The sequence below is a fragment of the Artibeus jamaicensis genome, unplaced genomic scaffold (genome assembly GCF_021234435.1).
Source record: "Artibeus jamaicensis isolate MK-2021 breed Jamaican fruit bat unplaced genomic scaffold, CSHL_Jam_final contig_482, whole genome shotgun sequence".
NCBI classification, from domain to species: domain Eukaryota; kingdom Metazoa; phylum Chordata; class Mammalia; order Chiroptera; family Phyllostomidae; genus Artibeus; species Artibeus jamaicensis.
Genome location: NW_026521857.1, coordinates 3262546 through 3281779, shown reverse-complemented (window position 1 = coordinate 3281779; position 19234 = coordinate 3262546). Strand labels below are relative to the sequence as shown.

General features: G+C 43.9%; 1 protein-coding gene across 2 annotated transcripts in view; it reads right to left on the bottom strand.

Moving 5' to 3' along the window:
• Positions 1-19234, bottom strand: part of SIRT5 (sirtuin 5) — a 33534-nt gene that overhangs the window by 4659 nt on the left and 9641 nt on the right. For both annotated transcript variants that reach the window (XM_037147949.2, XM_037147950.2), the window contains exons 2-8: positions 18756-18904; positions 15771-15904; positions 13442-13667; positions 10373-10460; positions 9547-9600; positions 7800-7923; positions 5208-5323 (exon numbers count right to left, since the gene is read on the bottom strand). In XM_037147949.2, the coding sequence (XP_037003844.2) occupies positions 5208-5323; positions 7800-7923; positions 9547-9600; positions 10373-10460; positions 13442-13667; positions 15771-15904; positions 18756-18870 (857 nt within the window). In that variant the 5' untranslated portion in view covers positions 18871-18904. The remainder of the gene's footprint in view (positions 1-5207; positions 5324-7799; positions 7924-9546; positions 9601-10372; positions 10461-13441; positions 13668-15770; positions 15905-18755; positions 18905-19234) is intronic.

Sequence of the window (19234 nt, the reverse complement as noted above, 5' to 3'; positions counted from 1 at the left end):
AGCCACACTGGCCCCTTTGTTGTCTTTCCAACCTCCCACGCATGCTTCCCCCTTGGGGCCTTTGCTCTAGGTGGTCCCAGTGTTTAAAAAGCTCTTAGTCCTGATCATCTCTTTAGCTACCTCCTTCACTGCCTTCAAGCCTGCTCAAATCTCTTCTCAATGAGGGTGGCCCTAACTACCCAGCTGAACCCTGCAACCTCCCTGCACCCCATCCACAACTCCACCTTTGCTTCTTCCGAAGGTCACTCACATTCTCACATGCTATAGAGTTTGCATATAATAAATTTATGCTTATTGTGTACTGTTTGCCTCCACCACTAGAGTGGCATCTTCTCACGGCAGATTTTTTTATTTGTCTACTGATATGTCCTATTCTAAGCACCTAGAACAGTGTCTAGAACATATGAGTTAATTCATAAATATCTGTAGACATCAATTAAATTCCAAAGTTTACACAAATTAAAAACTGAACATCATGGTGGCTGCAGGGTGTGGAGGGCCCAGGTTCTTAGAAGGCCCTACGCACCAACGCCCTGGCTGGGCCCATGAATCCCAGCAAACGCAATGACCTTCACACACCAAGGATCCTGAGGGTGGGTAACAGTCAGAGCCTTGAAGCCTGAATCCAAAGATGCACTATCAGTAATGGTTTGTCAGAAATCACCCAAGACAGCCATTGGGGATGGGGAAAATGACGAACACAAAACTAGAACTAATTAACACCTTGAAATATTAACATATTTCAGTGGGAGGCAAATGCTATGACCTGGTCTCTAAATGAGAATTGGGGCAGAGAATTGAAAGAACTTGTGCAAGGTCTGAAGAGTCTTGTGAGATTCAAGTCTAAAATGTAAGGCAGCATTTCAGCTCCCTACTTAAAGAAAATCAGATTAAAGCAAATAGTATTCCAATTTTCATTTTTCTCAGTAACCTAGAGCAGGGGTTGGCAAATTTTTTTCTGTGAAGAGCCAGCAAGTAAATACAACTACTCAACTCTGCTACTGTGCAAAGGCAGCATAGGCAATACCTAAACGCATGGCCGTGGCCAAGTTCCCACAAAGCTTTGTTTACAAACACAGGTGTGGGCGGCTTTGGCCTACAGGCAGTAGTTTGCTGGCCCAGACCTAGAGTAACATTCAACCAAAACGTGTTACTACATGACACGTAAGAAAACTTCTGCCATTTTTAAGCTGTGGGTTTGAACAAGCCACTCAATCACTCCAGGCTCAGTTTCCCACTTGAATATTTGAGTAGGATGATATGATCACCCTCATCTCTTCTAAATGTCAGCTTTGATGACTCTCAGATAAAAGTACTGTTGGCCTCACTGGTCAGTTATACTTCTCTGGGAAAATCCCCAGACTGAGTGGTACAGGTAGCCTCAGCTCCCCAAAGAAGCCAACAAATGGTAGTTCTTGTGGTGGCTGCTGGTCAATGGGTAGCTTGTCAACTTTTATCAAAGTTTCTTACTAGCAAGTAGCCTGTTTGTCTGAACAGAGATGTTGTAGGTTTTAAGGATGTGAGTCTGAACAATTCAAGTTGAAGAGGTCTGTGGGCTTAGGAGATCTGACTTATGAAATGATGTCATTACATGCCAAGAATCTCTTCTGAACTACCAAGTTCAATTTCATTTCACATGAAGACATACACAATGGATGCCCAGAACCTACTACTAGTTGGTGCAGAGCATGAGAGGCAGACACCATCTCATATCTTGGGTTGTGGAAACACAAGTTTTTCCCTGTCTGCATTTCTTAATTTAATATAATAATGGTCTGTTTTAATTCTTCATACTTCATTTGAGATGAGCTAAAGATGTGGCTTATTTCATGACTGAAAATAAGCCACATTAGATGAATGGAATTGGGACGTAGCTCATTTGCTCCTTCAGAAAGTTCACCCATCCCTCTCTTAGGAGTATTCTGATGCTCTTTCAAGTAGACAAGGGGTTCCAGGTACGTGGCTCTGGTATCACTTTGAATGACGCTAACCAGCCCAGGAGGTACACATGTGTGACCCAATGCATATTAGAGGCCTGATGTCCATTTTTCAGTGGTTAAATTAGAAGACAATATTATTTTAAAACAGCTCTGTTAACATAATTTACATATAATCTGTTCACTTAATATATGACTAGTTTTTTTAGTATATTCACAGAGTTGTGTAACCATGAGTAAGGTCAACTTTAGAACACTATCACCCCCAAAATGTATCAGTACCCACTGGCAGTCACTCCCCATTCCTCCCTCCTGCAATCCTAGACAACCATTAATCTACCTTTGGTCTCTACTGATTTTCCTACTGTGAATATTTCACATAAATAAAATCATACAATATGTGGTCTTATGTATCTGGCTTCTTTCACTCATTATAATGTTTTCAAGGGTCATCCAGCTTGTAGCGTGTGTCAGCACTTCAATATTTTTATGGTTGAATAATATTCCATTGTATAAATGCTAAGTTTTGTTTATCCACTCCTCAGGTGAAGGACATTTGGGTTGTTTCCACTTTTTGATTATGATGAGCAATGCTGCTATGAACATTCACGTACACGTTTTTGTGTAAACATGTTTTCCTTACTCTTGGCTATATTCCTAGGAGTGGGATTGCCGGGTTCTACGTCAACTCTGTGTTTAACATTTGAGGAACTGCCAGTCTGTTTCCCAAAGAAGCTGCACCCCTGTACATTCCCGCCAGCAATGTGTGAGGGGTCCAATTTCCTCACCAGCATTTATTTTCTGCTTTTTAAATTACAGTAGTTCCGCTTATCCATGGTGTCACTTTCTATGGTTTGTTTCAGTTACCTATAATCAACCTCACTCCAAAAATTTTAACTGGAAAATTCTAGAAGTAAACAAGTCATAAGTTTTAAGCTGCAGGCCGTTTGAGCGCCTCACTGCATCATGCTGCATGGGCCTTGGATCATCTCACACCATCACAAGGACAGTGAGCGCAGCACCATTAGGGGATCTGGAGAGACCATATCCACAGAACTTTTATTACAATTAAATAGTAAGTGTTCTATTTTATTATTAGTTATTGTTGTTAATCTCTTACTGTGCCTAATTTGTAAACTTTATCATAGACACATATGTATAGGAAAAAACAGTGTATATAGGGTTCACACTGGTTTCAGGCATCGGCTGAGGGTCTTGGATTGTACCTCCTGTGGATAAGAAGGGACTACTGTACAGCCGTAACAGAGGTTGTCAAGTGGAACCTTGCTGTGGTTTTCATCTACATTTCCCTAAAGATTAAGGATGCTGAACATCTTTTCAGTGTGCTTATTGACTATATGTCTATATTTGGAGAACTATCTATTCAAATATTTGACTCACTTTTTAATTGGGTTGTCTTTTTATTATTGATTTGTGAGAGTTAGTTATATATTCTGGATACAAGTTCCTTATCAAATATTTTCCCCCATTCTGTGGGTTGTCTTTTTCACTTTATTAATGGTGTCCATTAAAGTAAAGTTTTTAATCTTGATAAAGTCCAATTTATTCATTTTTCTTATGTTACCTATGATTTTGATGCCATGTCATATCAAAAAGGCTTTTTGACAAGCTCAAGGTCACAAAGATTTACTCCTGCATTTTCTTTTAAGAATTTTATATTTTTAGCCCTTATATTTAGGCCTATGATCCATTTGAGTTATTTTTTTTTACATGGTGTAAAGGGCTCCAATTTCATTCTTCTGTATGCAGCTGTCCAACTACTTCAGCACCATTTGCTAAAAAGACTTCTTTCCATCATTGCTTTGTCTTCATACTTTTTTCAAAAATCAGTTGACCATAAATGTGAGAGTTTATCTCTGGACTATCAATTCTCTTCCACAGAACCACATGTCTATCCTAATGCTAGTACCACAATGTCTTAGAAACTAAACATTTGTAGAAAGTTTTGAAATTGGGAAGTGTGAGTTCTCCAGCTTTATTCTTCTTCTTGTTTTGGCTATTCGGGTCCCTTGCATTTTCATATGAATTCTAGGATCACCTTATCAATTTCAGCAAAGAAGCCAGCTACAGTTTTGATAGATGGATGAATCTGCAGATCAACGTGGGGAGTACAGTCTTCATTGTACAAGACTGTCCAGTCCATATACACGGATGTCCTTCCACATATTTAGGTCTTCTTTATCTCTTTCAATAACATTCTGCACTTCAGTGTAAGTTTTATAGAGAGAGCAATTTTTTTAAAGGATGTCTTTCCAGTTCCTACCACTTGCACACAAAGAACTACGGACTGAGGACACAGGCCATAGCTGACTTAAAAGACCTGGAGAAGACTAGGACAAAAGCCAGCTAAGCCACCTGAAGAGGATCATATTAAACTGTGTTTCTGCACAGTTTGTGGCACTTTCTTCTTATACCATTGAAGACTCAGAGCAGACGTTTTCATCCTGGCTGTACATTAGAATCACCTCAGAAGCTCCACCTCAGACCAGTTATATGAGAATGTCATGGGTGGTACCTGCTCATCAGCACTTTAAAAATAAGCAGACAAGTTTGAAAACCACTGATTAAAGTAACGACAAGAATTTCAGTGGTGTTTTTATAATTTTATTTACTTATATTTGTTTTTTAGCTATTTATATCCTATCTTATTCTAGAAATTAATTAAGCAGACTGACAATAATATAAAAAGTAAATTAAAAGTGAAGACAAAAAAGCAAGGGTGAAAAAAAGAAAGGAAAACAAAGGTGAAGACATGGAATGGGACTGAAATTGCACACTGTGATAATGCACTCTGTCCACACAGACGTGGGGAATGGAGTCAACTTGGGAATATGGCCACAGGTACAAATATTCCTGGCCATCAGGCCAGGGGAATGTGCCCAGGTAGCCTCACTATGAAAGCAGAGGCGATGAAGTTCTGAGTGGGTATCTTCCAGGCTTACCAACATCTAAATGCCTGCTGCTACTAAATCTGGTTTAAAAATACAACTGAAAGCAAAGCCTGAGGAATCAAAGAAGAGCTTTCAAAATGTGAAAAAATAAAAGGCCTATGACAAACCCCTTGTAAAAAGAGCCACCTCTGTCTACAGTTAATATTTTGTTCTTCCACAGAAGCAACAACAGACCAAATAAAATACAAATTTGGTGTGCCTTTTTTGTTTAATTAGAACACTAGGTAAAAATCTCTTCAGAGGACCATACCCGAACCTGCTTAATCCCTTCCATCTCCCACCTTGGTAATCCCTGTACCTGAATCTGTTCGTGGCCGGGGTGGTTTCCATGTTAAACTCGGCCACCGGCACTCCCCTGGCCGACACCTGGGGGGCAAACATGGCGGCAGGATAAACCACAGAGGACGTGCCCACCTGCAAGCAAACAGACAGGAGACAGACAAGTGACCACCCTGTGCAGAGAAGAAACATTTTTTCAGAAAATCTCACATAGGTTTGTGGTTGCAGGTATGGGGAAAACTAAGCTGGATGGGATAAAAGGAGAGCATTTAAGGGGCAAATGGGAAGTCAGGAGGCGCCTTTTTGGCTGATACTGGAATTCAGACATGAAAAGGAGAATTGTGCAAATGGAGAGTGGCAACAAAATGAATCATCACCTTTTGGGGTTAATTTTATTTTTGTTTCTGCTCTTTGAAATGATACAAATAATCTATGTCCCTTTTTTAAGTTAGATAATTTTAAAAAACCCATACTCATCATTCATAATCCTACCACCGAAAGATAACCACTGTTTGCATTTTGATGTATATTCTTTCAGGTTTTTCTCTATGAATATAGGTTTATAAACATTCTTTACAACCATGCAGAGGCCAGCTGGCTTACTTCTCCCACCGCTCACTTCTTCTGCCCCCCCTTACTTTCTAAAGTAACTTGTGCTTATAATTGAGTCTTGGATCTGAATTCTTAGCCGAACTCAAGTACTGAGGTTGCTGAGGGCAGAGCTGGGGGGGATGCGAAGACCAGAATGTATTTCCAAGCCAGCTTGTCTCGCTGCAGCCATGTAGCATGAATACTGTCCCTGCATTCAGCTTTGGGATGCACTCAGCAGGTACTGGCAGGACAAGTAGGCCCCCAGGAGAAAGTGCCTCTGTTTCTAAAGACATGTTAAGGAAAATCTGAAATATGCCTACCCTTTGTCCAATAATTCCAGTTTTAAGAAATTTTTCCTGAGGCAATAATTTGAAGAGCTTGTTAACAGTTATGTCTGAGGCTATTCACCATAGTGTTGTTTAAAATATCAAAATTTGAAACATCCTGAATGTCCAGCAATAGAGGATCAGTTGAAAATATACACGGGAAGACCACACAGCCAATTAAAAGATGATATGCATCAATGTACTGACATGGAATATGCTAAGTGAATTGCTACATGAACAAAGTAGTTTCGAAACATAAGATATAGTATAAGGCCATTTTTCAATTTCATTTTTTAAATTTTAAAATTATAGTTTACTTTAGTTTTGTATTGGTTTCAGGTGCACAGCATGGTGGGTACAAAATAATATGCTTTACAAAGTGTTCTCCTGAGTATTTCCAGTACCCACCTGGCACCATACACAGTGATTCCAATATTATTGACTGTATCCCCCATGCTGTACTTTACATCCCCTGACCATTTTGTAATGATCATTTCATACTTCTCCAACCCTTCACCTCTTCCACCCAGTTCTCCAACCCCCCCTCCCTGCCAGCAACCACTAGTCCACTCTGTGTCTGAGTCTGTTTCAATCTTGCTTGTTCATTTTGTTCTTTAGAGTCCACATATAAGTGAAATCGTATGGTGTCTTCCTCTGACTGACATGTCACTGAGCATAACACCCTCTAGGTCCATCCATTCAGTCTCAAATAGTTCTTTTTTTGGTTGAATAATATTCTATTGTACATTTGTACCACAGCTTTTTCAAGCCACTTGGCTCTTGTTGGGCACACGGGTTGTTTCCACACCTTGGCTGTTGTGAATAATGCTGCAATGAACACAGGAGTGCATATAGTCTTTCAAAGTTAGTATTTTGGGAGTATGAACCCCTTTAAAAAAAAAACTGTAGTCAATATGCACACATCTGCTATGGAAAGGTCTAGACCAGGGGTGGACAAACTTCTGTAAAAGGCCAAATAGAGTATGTTTTAGGCTCTTTAGGACATATGGTCTCTGTTGCAAACATTCAGATCTGCCATTGTACTATGAAAGTAACCATGGACTACACAACGAAGAAGAAGCGTGGCTGTGTTCCAATAAAACTTTATTTTCAAAAACAGGGGGCAGGTCAGATTTGGCCCGCAGGCCACAGTCTGCTCATGCCTGGTCTGGAAGAAAACATACTAAAAGGCCAACACATTATTTTTGGATGGAAGAATTATTAGTGATTTCTAGTTGCTTTTTTTTTGTATTTTCTCAATTAAATTTAGTTATTAGCACATATTATTTTAAAAATCAGAACCAATAACATGCTCCTTTTATGATTTTTTTAAGGGGGAGACGGCTTTAAGAAGCCCAAGACATGGTCTTGTATAGTTTTGTATTTTCAGATCAATTCTTATTCACTGTTTCTTAGTTTTTCTTTAGGACACCACAAGGCCACTCAAAACACATCTCAAGAGAAGGAAGGAAGGAAGGAAGGAAGGAAGGAAGGAAGGAAGGAAGGAAGGAAGGAAGGGAGGGAGGGAGGGAGGGAGGGAGGGAGGGAGGGAGGGAGGGAGGGAGGGAGGGAGGGAGGAAGGAAGGAAGGAAGGGAAGGAGAAGGAGGGAGGGGAGGGGTGGGGGAGGGACCAATCTCCACCCCAGTTCTGGTGTTTCAGAAAATGCCCACCATCAGGGAAGGACATGACTTACCACTAGACATAAGTCACAGAGGGCCAGCTCTCTGTCAACTTCTTCCAGAATGGCAGGGTCCAGGTTTTCTCCAAACCACACTACGTGAGGTCGCAGCAGGCCCCCGCACCCTGCCTCTTCACACCTGTGAGAATATTATCCTTAACCCAACCCTGAGCCTTGCCGGAAGGTCTGCCCAGGCGGACCAGAGGAAGGCCGGGGCTTCCCCAAATCCAGTCTGTCCAGACCTGCCCCTTCTGATCACCATCCCTGCCCTCCCGGCCCTCAGGGAACTTGTCCTGAATACGAAGTACTAACTTTAAATGCCTTATAGTTTTTATTTTGTCTGGAAGCACTGGGTTGATTTGGAGACAAATGTGTTTCAGCCAAGCTTGACCTTCCCTTTCTTAAACAGTTTTCTCTTTCCTAGTGACTTCATCACATTCATGGGCACAACTGTGCCCAGTTACCCAGGCCCGGGAGGAACACTGGACTCAGACCTGCCTCTAAAGCCACAACTATCCCCTCATTTCATCAATGACCTCCTTTTATTTTCTCTGAAATTCACCTCTCTCTGGCCCTGCGAATAGCCAAGTTTTCCAGTGTTGATTACTAAAAATCTCTCATCATTTACTCCCTACTATCTCTTAATTACTTTATATGTACCTTCTAAAATAATCTCCTCCAGCCCTGGCTGGTGTGGCTCAGTGGACTGCGCACCTGCCTGCAGACCAAAAGGTTGCCGGCTCAATTCCTGGTCAGGGCACATGTCTGGGTTGCAGGCCAGATGCCCAATCGGGGGTGCCTGAGAGGCAACGGATCAACGTGTCTCTCTGGCATTGATACTTCTCTCCCTCTCTTTGTCCCTCCCCACCTCTAAAAATAAATTTAAAAAATATTTTTAAAATAATAAAATAAAATAATTTCCCCCAAACACCATTTTCACCATATTAATGTCCTACTCAGAAACCCTCCAGGATTCTGTTCTTTCAGACCGAAACTTTAGCGTTTAGTAATGAAAACCCTTATTAAGAAAAATAAAAAGGGTTCTGTGGTTAACTAAACTAGTGAAATACCAACATATTGTAACCACCTTTTAGAGAGTAACAGCGTCCTTCAGTGCATGAAACGCTCAGAGAAGCCCTACGGCGCGGCAAACGCACTGCAGCTCGCTGAGTGCCGCGTGGGCTGAGCACACCGCCACCTGCTGCGCGGGCGCTGCCCACCGACCTCACACGGGTCTGGAGCTGTCCGAAACACTTTTGGAAGTGCTATTTTACATCTGGCTTTTAAAAATTGATGTAAAAAACTTTCTAGGTTTTTTTTGAATCTACGAAAATTATGTTTGGTTCCATAATTTCATCTTTGCAAGACCTTTTACTGCCTCCATAAACCTGCATTAATAGCACTGATGACGATGAGGAGGACGAAGAGGATAGTAACTAAGGTTTATTGACCAGTTACAGGACGCCAGCCTCTACGCTTTATATACACTGGATAAGCTTCTGGAGCGTAAGAGCCCCAGACCCTCTCCAGGCCTCACACTGTCCTGCAGTAACACAAAGCAAAAAGGGACTGGACAGCAACAGTGCCCTTTACCCTGGACTGGTTCACCCTCTGTGCCTTTGCCCTTGGCCTCATGGGTCAGGCCTGGCTTTTACATTGGTGAATTTAAGAGGAATCTCACCAAATGAACTTAGATTTTGATTCCTAATTTTCTGTTTTTGCAACCTGGAACACCAAATACAGATGAAAGGTTTTTACCCACCGGGGAAGTTTCTCAACTGGGATTCTGGCATCTTGTGCTTCAGGTTCTGGAGCACTGAAGTAAACAGTATTAGGAAAGAGAAATGTCATTGGTATAATCAAGGAACAAAGAAATAACATAACCCAATGAGTGTATATATTTGCCTGTTAGGATATGGTGCAAAAATCCAGATTAATACATACAGTACTCAAAGACAAGACATCAAATAATTACCAGTGGTTTTACATCAGAGGGAATTTGTATGTGGAGAGCCAGATGTGCTGAGGGGCGGGGTTTCATGATTTGCACTGTATGTGTTATAATTTGAATCTTCTTCAGTGACATTATATTAATATATTTATTGTATGATTTATAGTGATTTAAAATGGTCTGGTAAAATTTTTCAAATATTCTGAATCTACTTTTAATTTATTTCCTTATTTACAATAATAGTACATTGTCACCAGAAAAATGTTGGAAAATTCAAAAATATATGTAAAAGAAATCAGAATTATCTATTATCCCACCAGTCCTGAAAACCACTGAATTTTCTTCAGGTCTATTACCTATACACAGAACATCAACATGGGGAGTGTGTGTGTGTGTGTGTGTGTGTGTGTGTTTAAATACAAAGTTGGAATCATAGTGTATAGTTAGATCCTGTGGTTTTCACTTACCATTGTAAATCGTGAGCCAAATATTTCTTTTATAATATGCTATAATATATTTGGTCCAATATTTCATAAATATCCATGCAGATCTTAGAATAATGTATAATTTCCTCGCACTGATGTTCAGTTTAGAAGAGAAAACAATGTACAATTATTCTATAGTGCAGCATAATTACCCTTTTCCTGATAAAGCTGCACAAATTGGACTCTTGTAATTCTCAGCCACAACTCCGCAAGAGGTACATCGAGTTTTAAATATGCTACCTGAAAAACACAAGTTAGCAGAACCAGAAATCACATCATCAAGAGCAATTGTCTCCATGTCCAAAAGGTACGAAATCATTTAGTTTTGATATATTCAACTTAGCAAGTGGGCCTCCCCCAGTTATCACAGGAAACGTGAAGGCATGCAGTACTACTGAACAAGCCAAGGGCATCTGCCCTCCAGGGCTTTGTGATCTGGAGGGAAGAGAGGCAGATGGAATCATGTCCTCCACGACGAAGGAGCTCTCAGATTAGTTGGAGTGATGCTCAGGTGGAAATGAGCTGGTTGGTCTACAGGGTAGATGAGGCCAACCAGACCTAAGGGCATGATTTACTAAGTACATGATTGTCAGGTTCAGTAGCTTGAGATGTGTTTACAAATCTGAATTTCAACTTAATAAAATTAAATCTTTTATCCAAAACCAGATCAATCAATCAATCAATAATCAACTGATAAATGAAGGAAACTTAAAATGAGTGACGACTGAGCTAGCCCAATAATGGTGACTACAGTTCCCTGCACATTTGCCATGTGCCTGTGTCATGCTGCGCAACATCACACGCTGTGGTGGACGCATACTGATCCATTCTGTCGAGCGTCACTTAGCTGAGGAACCACCTCTCCTCTACCCCGTGCTGAGCTGATATAGCTGTCAGGTACAGCCTGAAACACAAGTTTGCGCACACGTTCCAGACTGGCCCGATCAGAGCAGCCTAACCCTCTAGTGGCAGCGTTTGGTCAAAAAGGAGATCAGTGACCAGGCTAGGGCATGCAGAGGTTTATCTTCTGAGGAGAAAGTGAGCCTGCAGTTGCTGGACACTACCTTTGCTGGACCATGGAGACGATCAGCTGCAGGAGGAGACGTGAGCTAACTCAGAGTCTACAAAGCCAGGGGAGGAGAGGCAGAGAGGCGGGGAGAGAAAGACAGGGAGCCTGCTACTGACATCGGCTCCACTCCAGGCTCCTCAGTCTGGTGAGCCAACACACCTACTGTGTCAGTGTTAGCACGATCACTTTTCCTCATGTTAACATCTCTGAAATTCAGATGTGTTCTGTAACTGCCACCAGCCACAGGACAGGTGTGATGTGGCTCCCACTGCCAGCACTTGCACAGCCTCGTGGAAGGATAATACCAATGATGGATACATGAGGTGACTTGTTAACCTCGGTGTCCTGATTGTACAAAGGCTGCCCCTGCATGTTTCAGCCAACAAACCGTGTGAGGGCCGCTGGGGGAAGAGACGGAGTCCTCTTTGTTGTCTAGAACCCGTCTACCACCACCTGCTGGTAAGGCTGAGAAATGCCCGATACCAAACTTGCTGGACGTGGGTTGGCAGCTTGGGACAGAAGCCCAGGGGTGAGGGGGCACCCTCTTAGGAAGTGCTGCACCGTCCATCCCCTTGGTGCACAGAGCACAGCACTGTACGATAAGCACAGTCACGGGCGCCTCGGACTCATTCACAAGAAATTCAGAAGAAATATCTTAACCACTTTATTTCACCCGTATGTTGTTTTTTATGTGTGAGAGTGATAGTTTCTAAAAATGTGTATCTAAGGAAGTTTTAACAAGCCCTTTCTATAAGTATAAAATAGCAATTGTAAGGGATAATAGAATAAGATAACATGGTTTGGGCAGATTATTTTCTTTCTAAGTATCACATTAAAAACATGATACTTCTTAAAAATGATGGCATCTTTAATCCGATGAAAGGAAGGGCTCCCTTTTATTTTTACCTAAATTAGAAGAGAGTTCTCATCATGTGAAACCAAAAAAGTCCCAACTAAGCATATACACATATGATCTTATTTAATCCTTAAAGTAACTGGATAAAAGAGGTTCTGTCCCCATTTGATACACTCTACACGGCAAGTGACACAGCCTACACTCTGACACTGCAGATAAAGGAGAGGCCATGTGGAAACACCATCCCAGATCCAGCAGGAAAAGGTGCCTAAAAGACACGTGGTTAGTAGGTGGCTAACACTTCTGGGATACAAGAGAGAGATGGGATCCCAGCGAGCAGTGCTCAGCTTCACCATCAGGGTGACCACAGCCCAGGGCCGCTTCACGGCACACACACACAAGCAACGTCCCCAACTGGGCCACTGTTTCTGGGAATTCCACAATTAGAAATGCCTTCCTTGGGATTGACGTTTTATAGACTCTTAAATGCAAATGTCCTTGGAGAAAAAATCCTTGCATGCCCATTTAGGCTCTTGATGGATTTTTGATGGATCCGTCAAGATGGATTTATTAGATTTCTGGTGAAAGCAAAGAGGGGAAAGAATTAAGAAGACAAGAGGGAGAAGGAGGTTGTCATTAGGGCAGAGGGACCTAGGACAAAACCCCTGTGGGTCACAAATGTGGTGGGCTTCGTAGAGAAGGTGACTGAGCTGGCAGCTCCTTAAAGGGTGGAGTGCTCAGCAGAAGTGCGGCCTCAGTGGGCACTGCCCACTGAGGGACAAAGGGAAAGGAAACATATCCCCGGAATGCCAAGGTCCTCCTTTGCCACATCCTATTAAAGGCACGGCTGTTCAATGGCCCACACCTCCTGGACCCTTCAGCCCAGCTGGGTAGTTGTCTCCGAGCACAAGGGAGGAGGGTGCGTGCAGCTGTGCAGACCGGCGCTGCTCCAGGATCACCTGTACGTACCAGACACCTGCTCATTCTGTTAAAATGCAGATTCTGTTTTAGTGAGTCCAGGTGGAACATGGCAGGACGTGTTTTGTTTTAGTTTTTTTAAATTGATTTGTGTGCATGTGTGTGTGAGAGAGAGAGAGAAAGAGAGAGAGACATTGATTTGTTGTTCCACTCATCTGTCCATTCCTTGGTTGTTTCTGGAACAAGGCCCTGACAGAGGATCAAACTTGCCACCTTGACATATGAGGACAATGCTCCAACCAACTGAACTACCCAGCCAAGGCAGGACGTGTGCTTTAAAGTCTGGTTCCCTTCACATGTGAGGCTGAGGGTCCTCACCATGAATTTCCAGAAGGTTCTTGGTGCCAGCCTTGCGGTGCAGCTCATCGATGTTTTGGGTGATGACCGTGAGGCGGCGGCCCTGCTCACGCAGCCGGCCCTCACACTTGGCGATGGCGAAGTGCCCGGGGTTCGGCTCCACGCGCTGTATGACTTCCCGCCGGTAGTGGTAGAACTCCCACACTAGGGACGGGTTTTGGGCAAAGGCCTCAGGAGTGGCCAGGGCCTGGGGATGAGAGAGAAGAAAGGAGTCAGGGAGGGAAAGAGGAACCAAAGTTCCATGACACGGGCAGCAGGGCGCGGCTCCTGCAGCGACAGGCAGTCGCGAAAAACACTCGCAGGCCCCTTTTTCTCTCCGTCGGAGGCAGACAGCTTTGGGAGGGCGCAGGCGGGCCCTCTGCTGCAGGTGCACGCAGCCTGGCAGACACGGGCAGGGCCTGGGGCTGTGCGTAGCCTGTGTCCCAGTCCTGGACAACGAGAGACCTGAGAAATCAGTTTTAAGTTCCCCAATTATAACTCAGGGAAATGCAACCTGTCCCATTTACCGCTCAAGTAGGTTATGAACATGAAGTCAAGCAGGAAGGTAATCTAGGTTGGAAAATATGTGAAGTCAGTATCATTTTTCCAGGAAAAAAAGTGGAATATGCAATTCCCAAATGAGGTATAATGAGCACAGTTGAGAAACTCAGTTTTTATAACTGTAATTACAGCTACACACTCACCAAAGGTATTATATTAACAAAATATATAAAAATGTGTTTTATAGTGCGACTCGTCTTCTAGGACAGACGGATCTCATTTTTGCGAACAGAGCGGTAGCCGTCTGGGGCGGACAGCTGACAGGAAAGGGCACAAGGGAACCTCGGCACGACCGAAGTGTTCAGTATCCTGACTGTGGCGGTGGCGGAATTACACGTTTGATCTTACCGTAAGGTCCCCATCTGCCCGGCAGTCACGTGAGTGGACTGTCTATGCTGTGGATTGTTCGTGTCAACCCTGTACTCCTGTGCTTCCTGCCCTCCATCCACAGCCCAAGTGGCCTGAGCGGGTCAGAGGTAGCACGGGACCCTGGATACACAGGGGTGGGCAAACACAGGTCTACAATCATGAATAAATAAATAGTAATACTAGAACCACCTCTGTGTTTTGCATACTCAGAACTGTAAACCTACTTTTGCCCACCCTGTGTGTGCTGTGAACACAGAGGGTGCCAAACATGCTGTGCCAGGTGCCCTTGCTGCCCCACACGCTGAGCCGCTCTCACAGGCCGGCCCACCCCTCCCTGAGTTCCTCCTCCCGCCTGCTGCACTCCCCTGCGCTTCTCTAAGCCGGGGACTGCTCTCTGCGGCTCCTCTTCCTTGTGGGACCCTGAGGGCCCTCCGCTCTTCCTTCTCCCCTCCTTCATCTCTAAGGTGATGATCCCCGTGTCCACATCCCCAGGCCTCGCCTGGAGGGCGCTGGAGAAGTGACAATACATCCTAAATATTTGCCATCCTGAGACTTTTAATATAGGAAAACAGGGCAGGTTCATTAATCCTTCACGCAATGAGAAATTACCGACTGAATGTGGAAGTCAAGTATTGAAGTAATTATTTATGTTTGTCTTCATTCAACCAACAAAAACCTGTTAAGCACCTACACTGTTCCAGAGTTCTGGAAGCTGGGGGTGGGATGATGAATAAATCAACAAAATCTTCCACCCTCCAAACTGCGGATTTCCTGGGGAAGGGAGAGACTGACTGCGGAGGGAATAATCTGGGGCCAGGACCCCTCCACCCTGGACCAGGTGGTGGCCGCGCTCTGTGTACATTCATAACAAGTCATTGAACTGTCCACTTAAAATTGGTGTGTTTTATTGCATGAATAATACAGCTCAATAAAAATTCTATTTCTTTAAACTTACATTCTAAGGGCCTTCATATAAAGTTTTGAATATCAAGATCTAGGCTTTTAATAATTCAACTTCAGTTTTAATGTGAAACATTCACAGAAACTTAAAAAATGTGTAATACTTGATTTCAATATCTATAGCAATGACTTGTGCTAACCAAGGTTTTCTGATTCCACTTCAATTACTAGAAGAAATCTAACTGTTATCTGAATAAATGCAATCTACACATACCTAGAAAGTAAGGGACGTAGCTGCTTTGCTTAAATGTCAGATCTTAATCACATGGCCTTTGTGTTGATGCCAAAATGAACAGGTCAAGGGTCATCAGTTAATTTCAGAATTTGCTCTCTGGGTTTCAGGCATCAGTATATGTTCTAAGTCAAACTCTGTTATGATTTCACTCAGAAGAGCTCTTAATATTCTGGAAACTCTACTAACCTGAGATTGCCACCTTCTCCAATAACCTCCGGCTCCTCTGAAAGTCGGGATCCCACTTTCGGCACTAATGCCAGCCCCTGAAATGACGACTATGTGCTTTGCTTTAGCAAAAAACTTCCGAAAGTCGGCCATATCTAAAGAGAGAATAAAATGTGATCAACCCAGTGCAGCATATCCAGACATTTACATCTGCATCAATCGCCTGCCTGGGTTTCCCTTGCTGTCCGCCGGCAGAGTGTTCCCATGAAACCTTGCATAAAGTGAAGAAGCAGCTACCTCAGGACACATTCTGCTAACAGACGCTCACAGACACAGTTCAAAGCTCTGGCGCCAAATGTAGTTCCAGACAAGGAGCTTGGCAGGGCCCCTCTCGCTGCTGCTTGGGGGGTGTGCTGTCTCCATAACTCGCTGCAAAATAAATGCTGAACACTTTTGTTTTTCACCTTTTTGCATAAATGTAAAAATCTTCCAGATTTCCTTTGGTTAGCAAAAACAGATACTGATGTAGGCTTTTTGTAATAGCAAATTGGTATGGAGCAAACTTTTTAAAAGCAGACAATACCTGCATTTTGAAACTTGACCTTACATGAAACTGGACTTTAAGATACCCAAATAAAATCACTCATGTACCGTGAAGATGCCACCATGCCCTTGCTGTGTGAATGTGCAACATCTTAAGACGACGCAGGGCCTCAGGCACACAGCACCGGCCAGAATCTCAGCTCTGCCTCCGTCCACGTGCCCGCTGCTCCCTGGGCTCCCTGGGCGATCTGACATGCACGCTAGTGCCCTCCCTAGAGCAGGGCTGGTATGAAGATGAAAAGAAGCTAATGGATGACAATGCATCTTCCTTCATGAAAGTAAACAGAAGTTTTTGTGTGTTATGAGTGTGTGTGGACCATCCTCAGGCCCACTGGACCCCAAGGTGAAGTTTACTTCTGAAGCAAATGTCCCATCCCAGACTTGGAAGTGCCACTGTTCCTCCTGGGTGGCAGAGACTAGGTCAGAGCCCAGCCTGTGGCTGAGAGCACCACTGTCTCAGACGCTGTGGCTCTACAGCCCCATGTGAGAGGTAAGTGTGCGCTGTAGCCCCAGCAGGCCAGCTGTAAGCTGTACAGAGATGACCATAAACTTCAGGGAGAAGAGAGACCCTCCTCAGCCCCCCTCAGCTGGCCTGGGCCACCGGAGCACACATCTTTTGGGAGGCCAGCCTGTGCTAAAGCACTGGAAAGTTTAGCAAAAGTGGACCTTGAGTTCCACAGCTGATGGAGCAGGCTTGCTGGTCTTCCACCCTGGAGGCAACGGCAACCAAGGTTAACCCTTGGACTGAATGAGCACATCCTAAGAGATGGAACCAGTGACAGGCAGGATCAAGGAAAGGAAGAAAGATAGTGCGGTGGGGGCTCAGGGTTGAGTGTTAAAGGGAATGTGACTTCATTTTGTCCCCTAAGCTGGTAAAAAGGATCCCAGTGGTTTCTCACACCTGTTGGCTCCATCTAAGCATGGGTAGCACTTCCTCACCTGCCCAAGCCCAGAACCACCTGTACGGCCCATGCAGGACAGGGAATTTCAGAAAAAGACTCTATCTCCCCTCCCTTTCCCTTCCTTTCTGACTACCAGGAAGGGTGAACAGAGTCAAAGCAGACTCTCAGAAACAAGGAAGCAGAGGCACCAGCTCCACATTCCTGGAGCTCTCTGGGATCGCTTTTCCGCAACAGGCTCAAACAATGAAGGCGCTTCAGGCACACTGCTGCCTTTCGGTATAACCAGCCCAACTCCCCACCGGCCAGACGTTCTAACCCTGCCTACGCTCATGCCCCTGTCAGAAATAGACTGGCGCGGAAAATAAGGCCCACTTATGCTGTCTAACCCGGAAGATTTCCGAAAAAGAAACCCAGTCTGATCCCTGGAAGAACAAGGTGCTAAATAAGAAAATATACAAATATTTTTCTAGGAACTAGTGATATGACTCCTGGATCGAAACCCTACAGATATCCTTAAGGACCTCTGAGTTCACCCACAAAACTTTCCCCTGGTGTTTTCCACCCCAAATGGAAAGTCTGATGAATAGATTCCTAGATCAGAGTGACTTCTATTAAAGTACCATTTTAAGCAACTTCTAGAAACAAGGAAGTCAGCTCGGGTTTCATTCTTGGAAAACAGGATTTAGGATATAACAGTGTTAAAGCAGTGTGAAATCTTATTTTAAAAAGATATTTCCTAACTGCTAAAGAAAAACACACCAGCATGTTTTGCATTTTCAGACCCAGGTGGCCCACTTTTGGTCAAGCACATGCTCCTGGGAGCCCCACAGCTGCCCGAGACCCTGGCCTGCACAGCTGTGCACGTCCGGGGGCTGGGCGGCTCAGCGGACTGGGTTCTTCGGGTTCTTTATCGTTGCTGAGATTGGGCAAATGGAAGGCAGTGCTACTGTAATTCAGCGTACTCACAGTATTAGGAAGTTACCCAAAAGTTAGAAATGAGGCAAGAGGAGTTCAGCATGGCCTTTCAATGCCACGTTGAAGTTTAACAGGCCCACCTAAGGATCATTTATTACATAAATCTGTTACACTCTATACCCACTATACAGTAAGGGTACATGTTACCTTGTCGGTTTTTGTCCAATAGAGATACAAATCATTTCTGCCCAGGAAAAAGTTTAACCCCATGTGACCCTGGAGGACAACCACCAGCTTGTGTCCCCTGCAGGGAGGGGTTTAGAACACAAATCATGTGTGAAAGGCTTAAATGCAAATATTCTGGGAGAAGCAAAAAAATGCCTTAAATGGACTTACCCTGACTATTAAGAGATCATCTCTGACCTGTCCTGGAAGGAAGACTTGCCTAAGGAGAAAAGGACAGAGTGGCCTTCTCCAAATTCTGGCCCAGCACCCACTTCAATATAAACATTCCCCTCAAAGTGTATGAATTTTTAGGTCTTTCAGGTTCCACGGGAGATGATGAGGCAGGCTAAGAAAGACCTACCTGAACTTGGACGAGCCATCGTTAGGCAAATCTTGGTTCCCAAGGCAGCTGGAGATCTCAACCCACAATGCAGTTGGGAGAAGAATCTGCTAGGGACAGTTTGGAGAGGTCCCATCGGGTTTCTTTACAGCATTAATTCTCAAGATGGGCTTTAGAAAAATCACAAAAACAAACAAAAAATCAGAAAATACTTGTATTTCACAAATACATATACATATATGTCAATAAAAGTAAGAATGCCCTTAAAAATCTTTAGTGTCAGATCTTCATGGTGTTCGGCCTCTAAACCAGTTGTTTTCAATTTGTTCTCAAGAGCCCTTAGGTGCCTGCGTGTTGGCTCCCACGTGTTGTCCGCAGACCAGCAGCAAAGGCGTCACCTGAGATCCTGTTGCAAACGCGGTCAAGGTCCCCCGCCCCCACCCCCGCCCATGAATCAGACACTTCGGGGTGGGGCCCGCATCTGGGCCAGGGGACTCTGA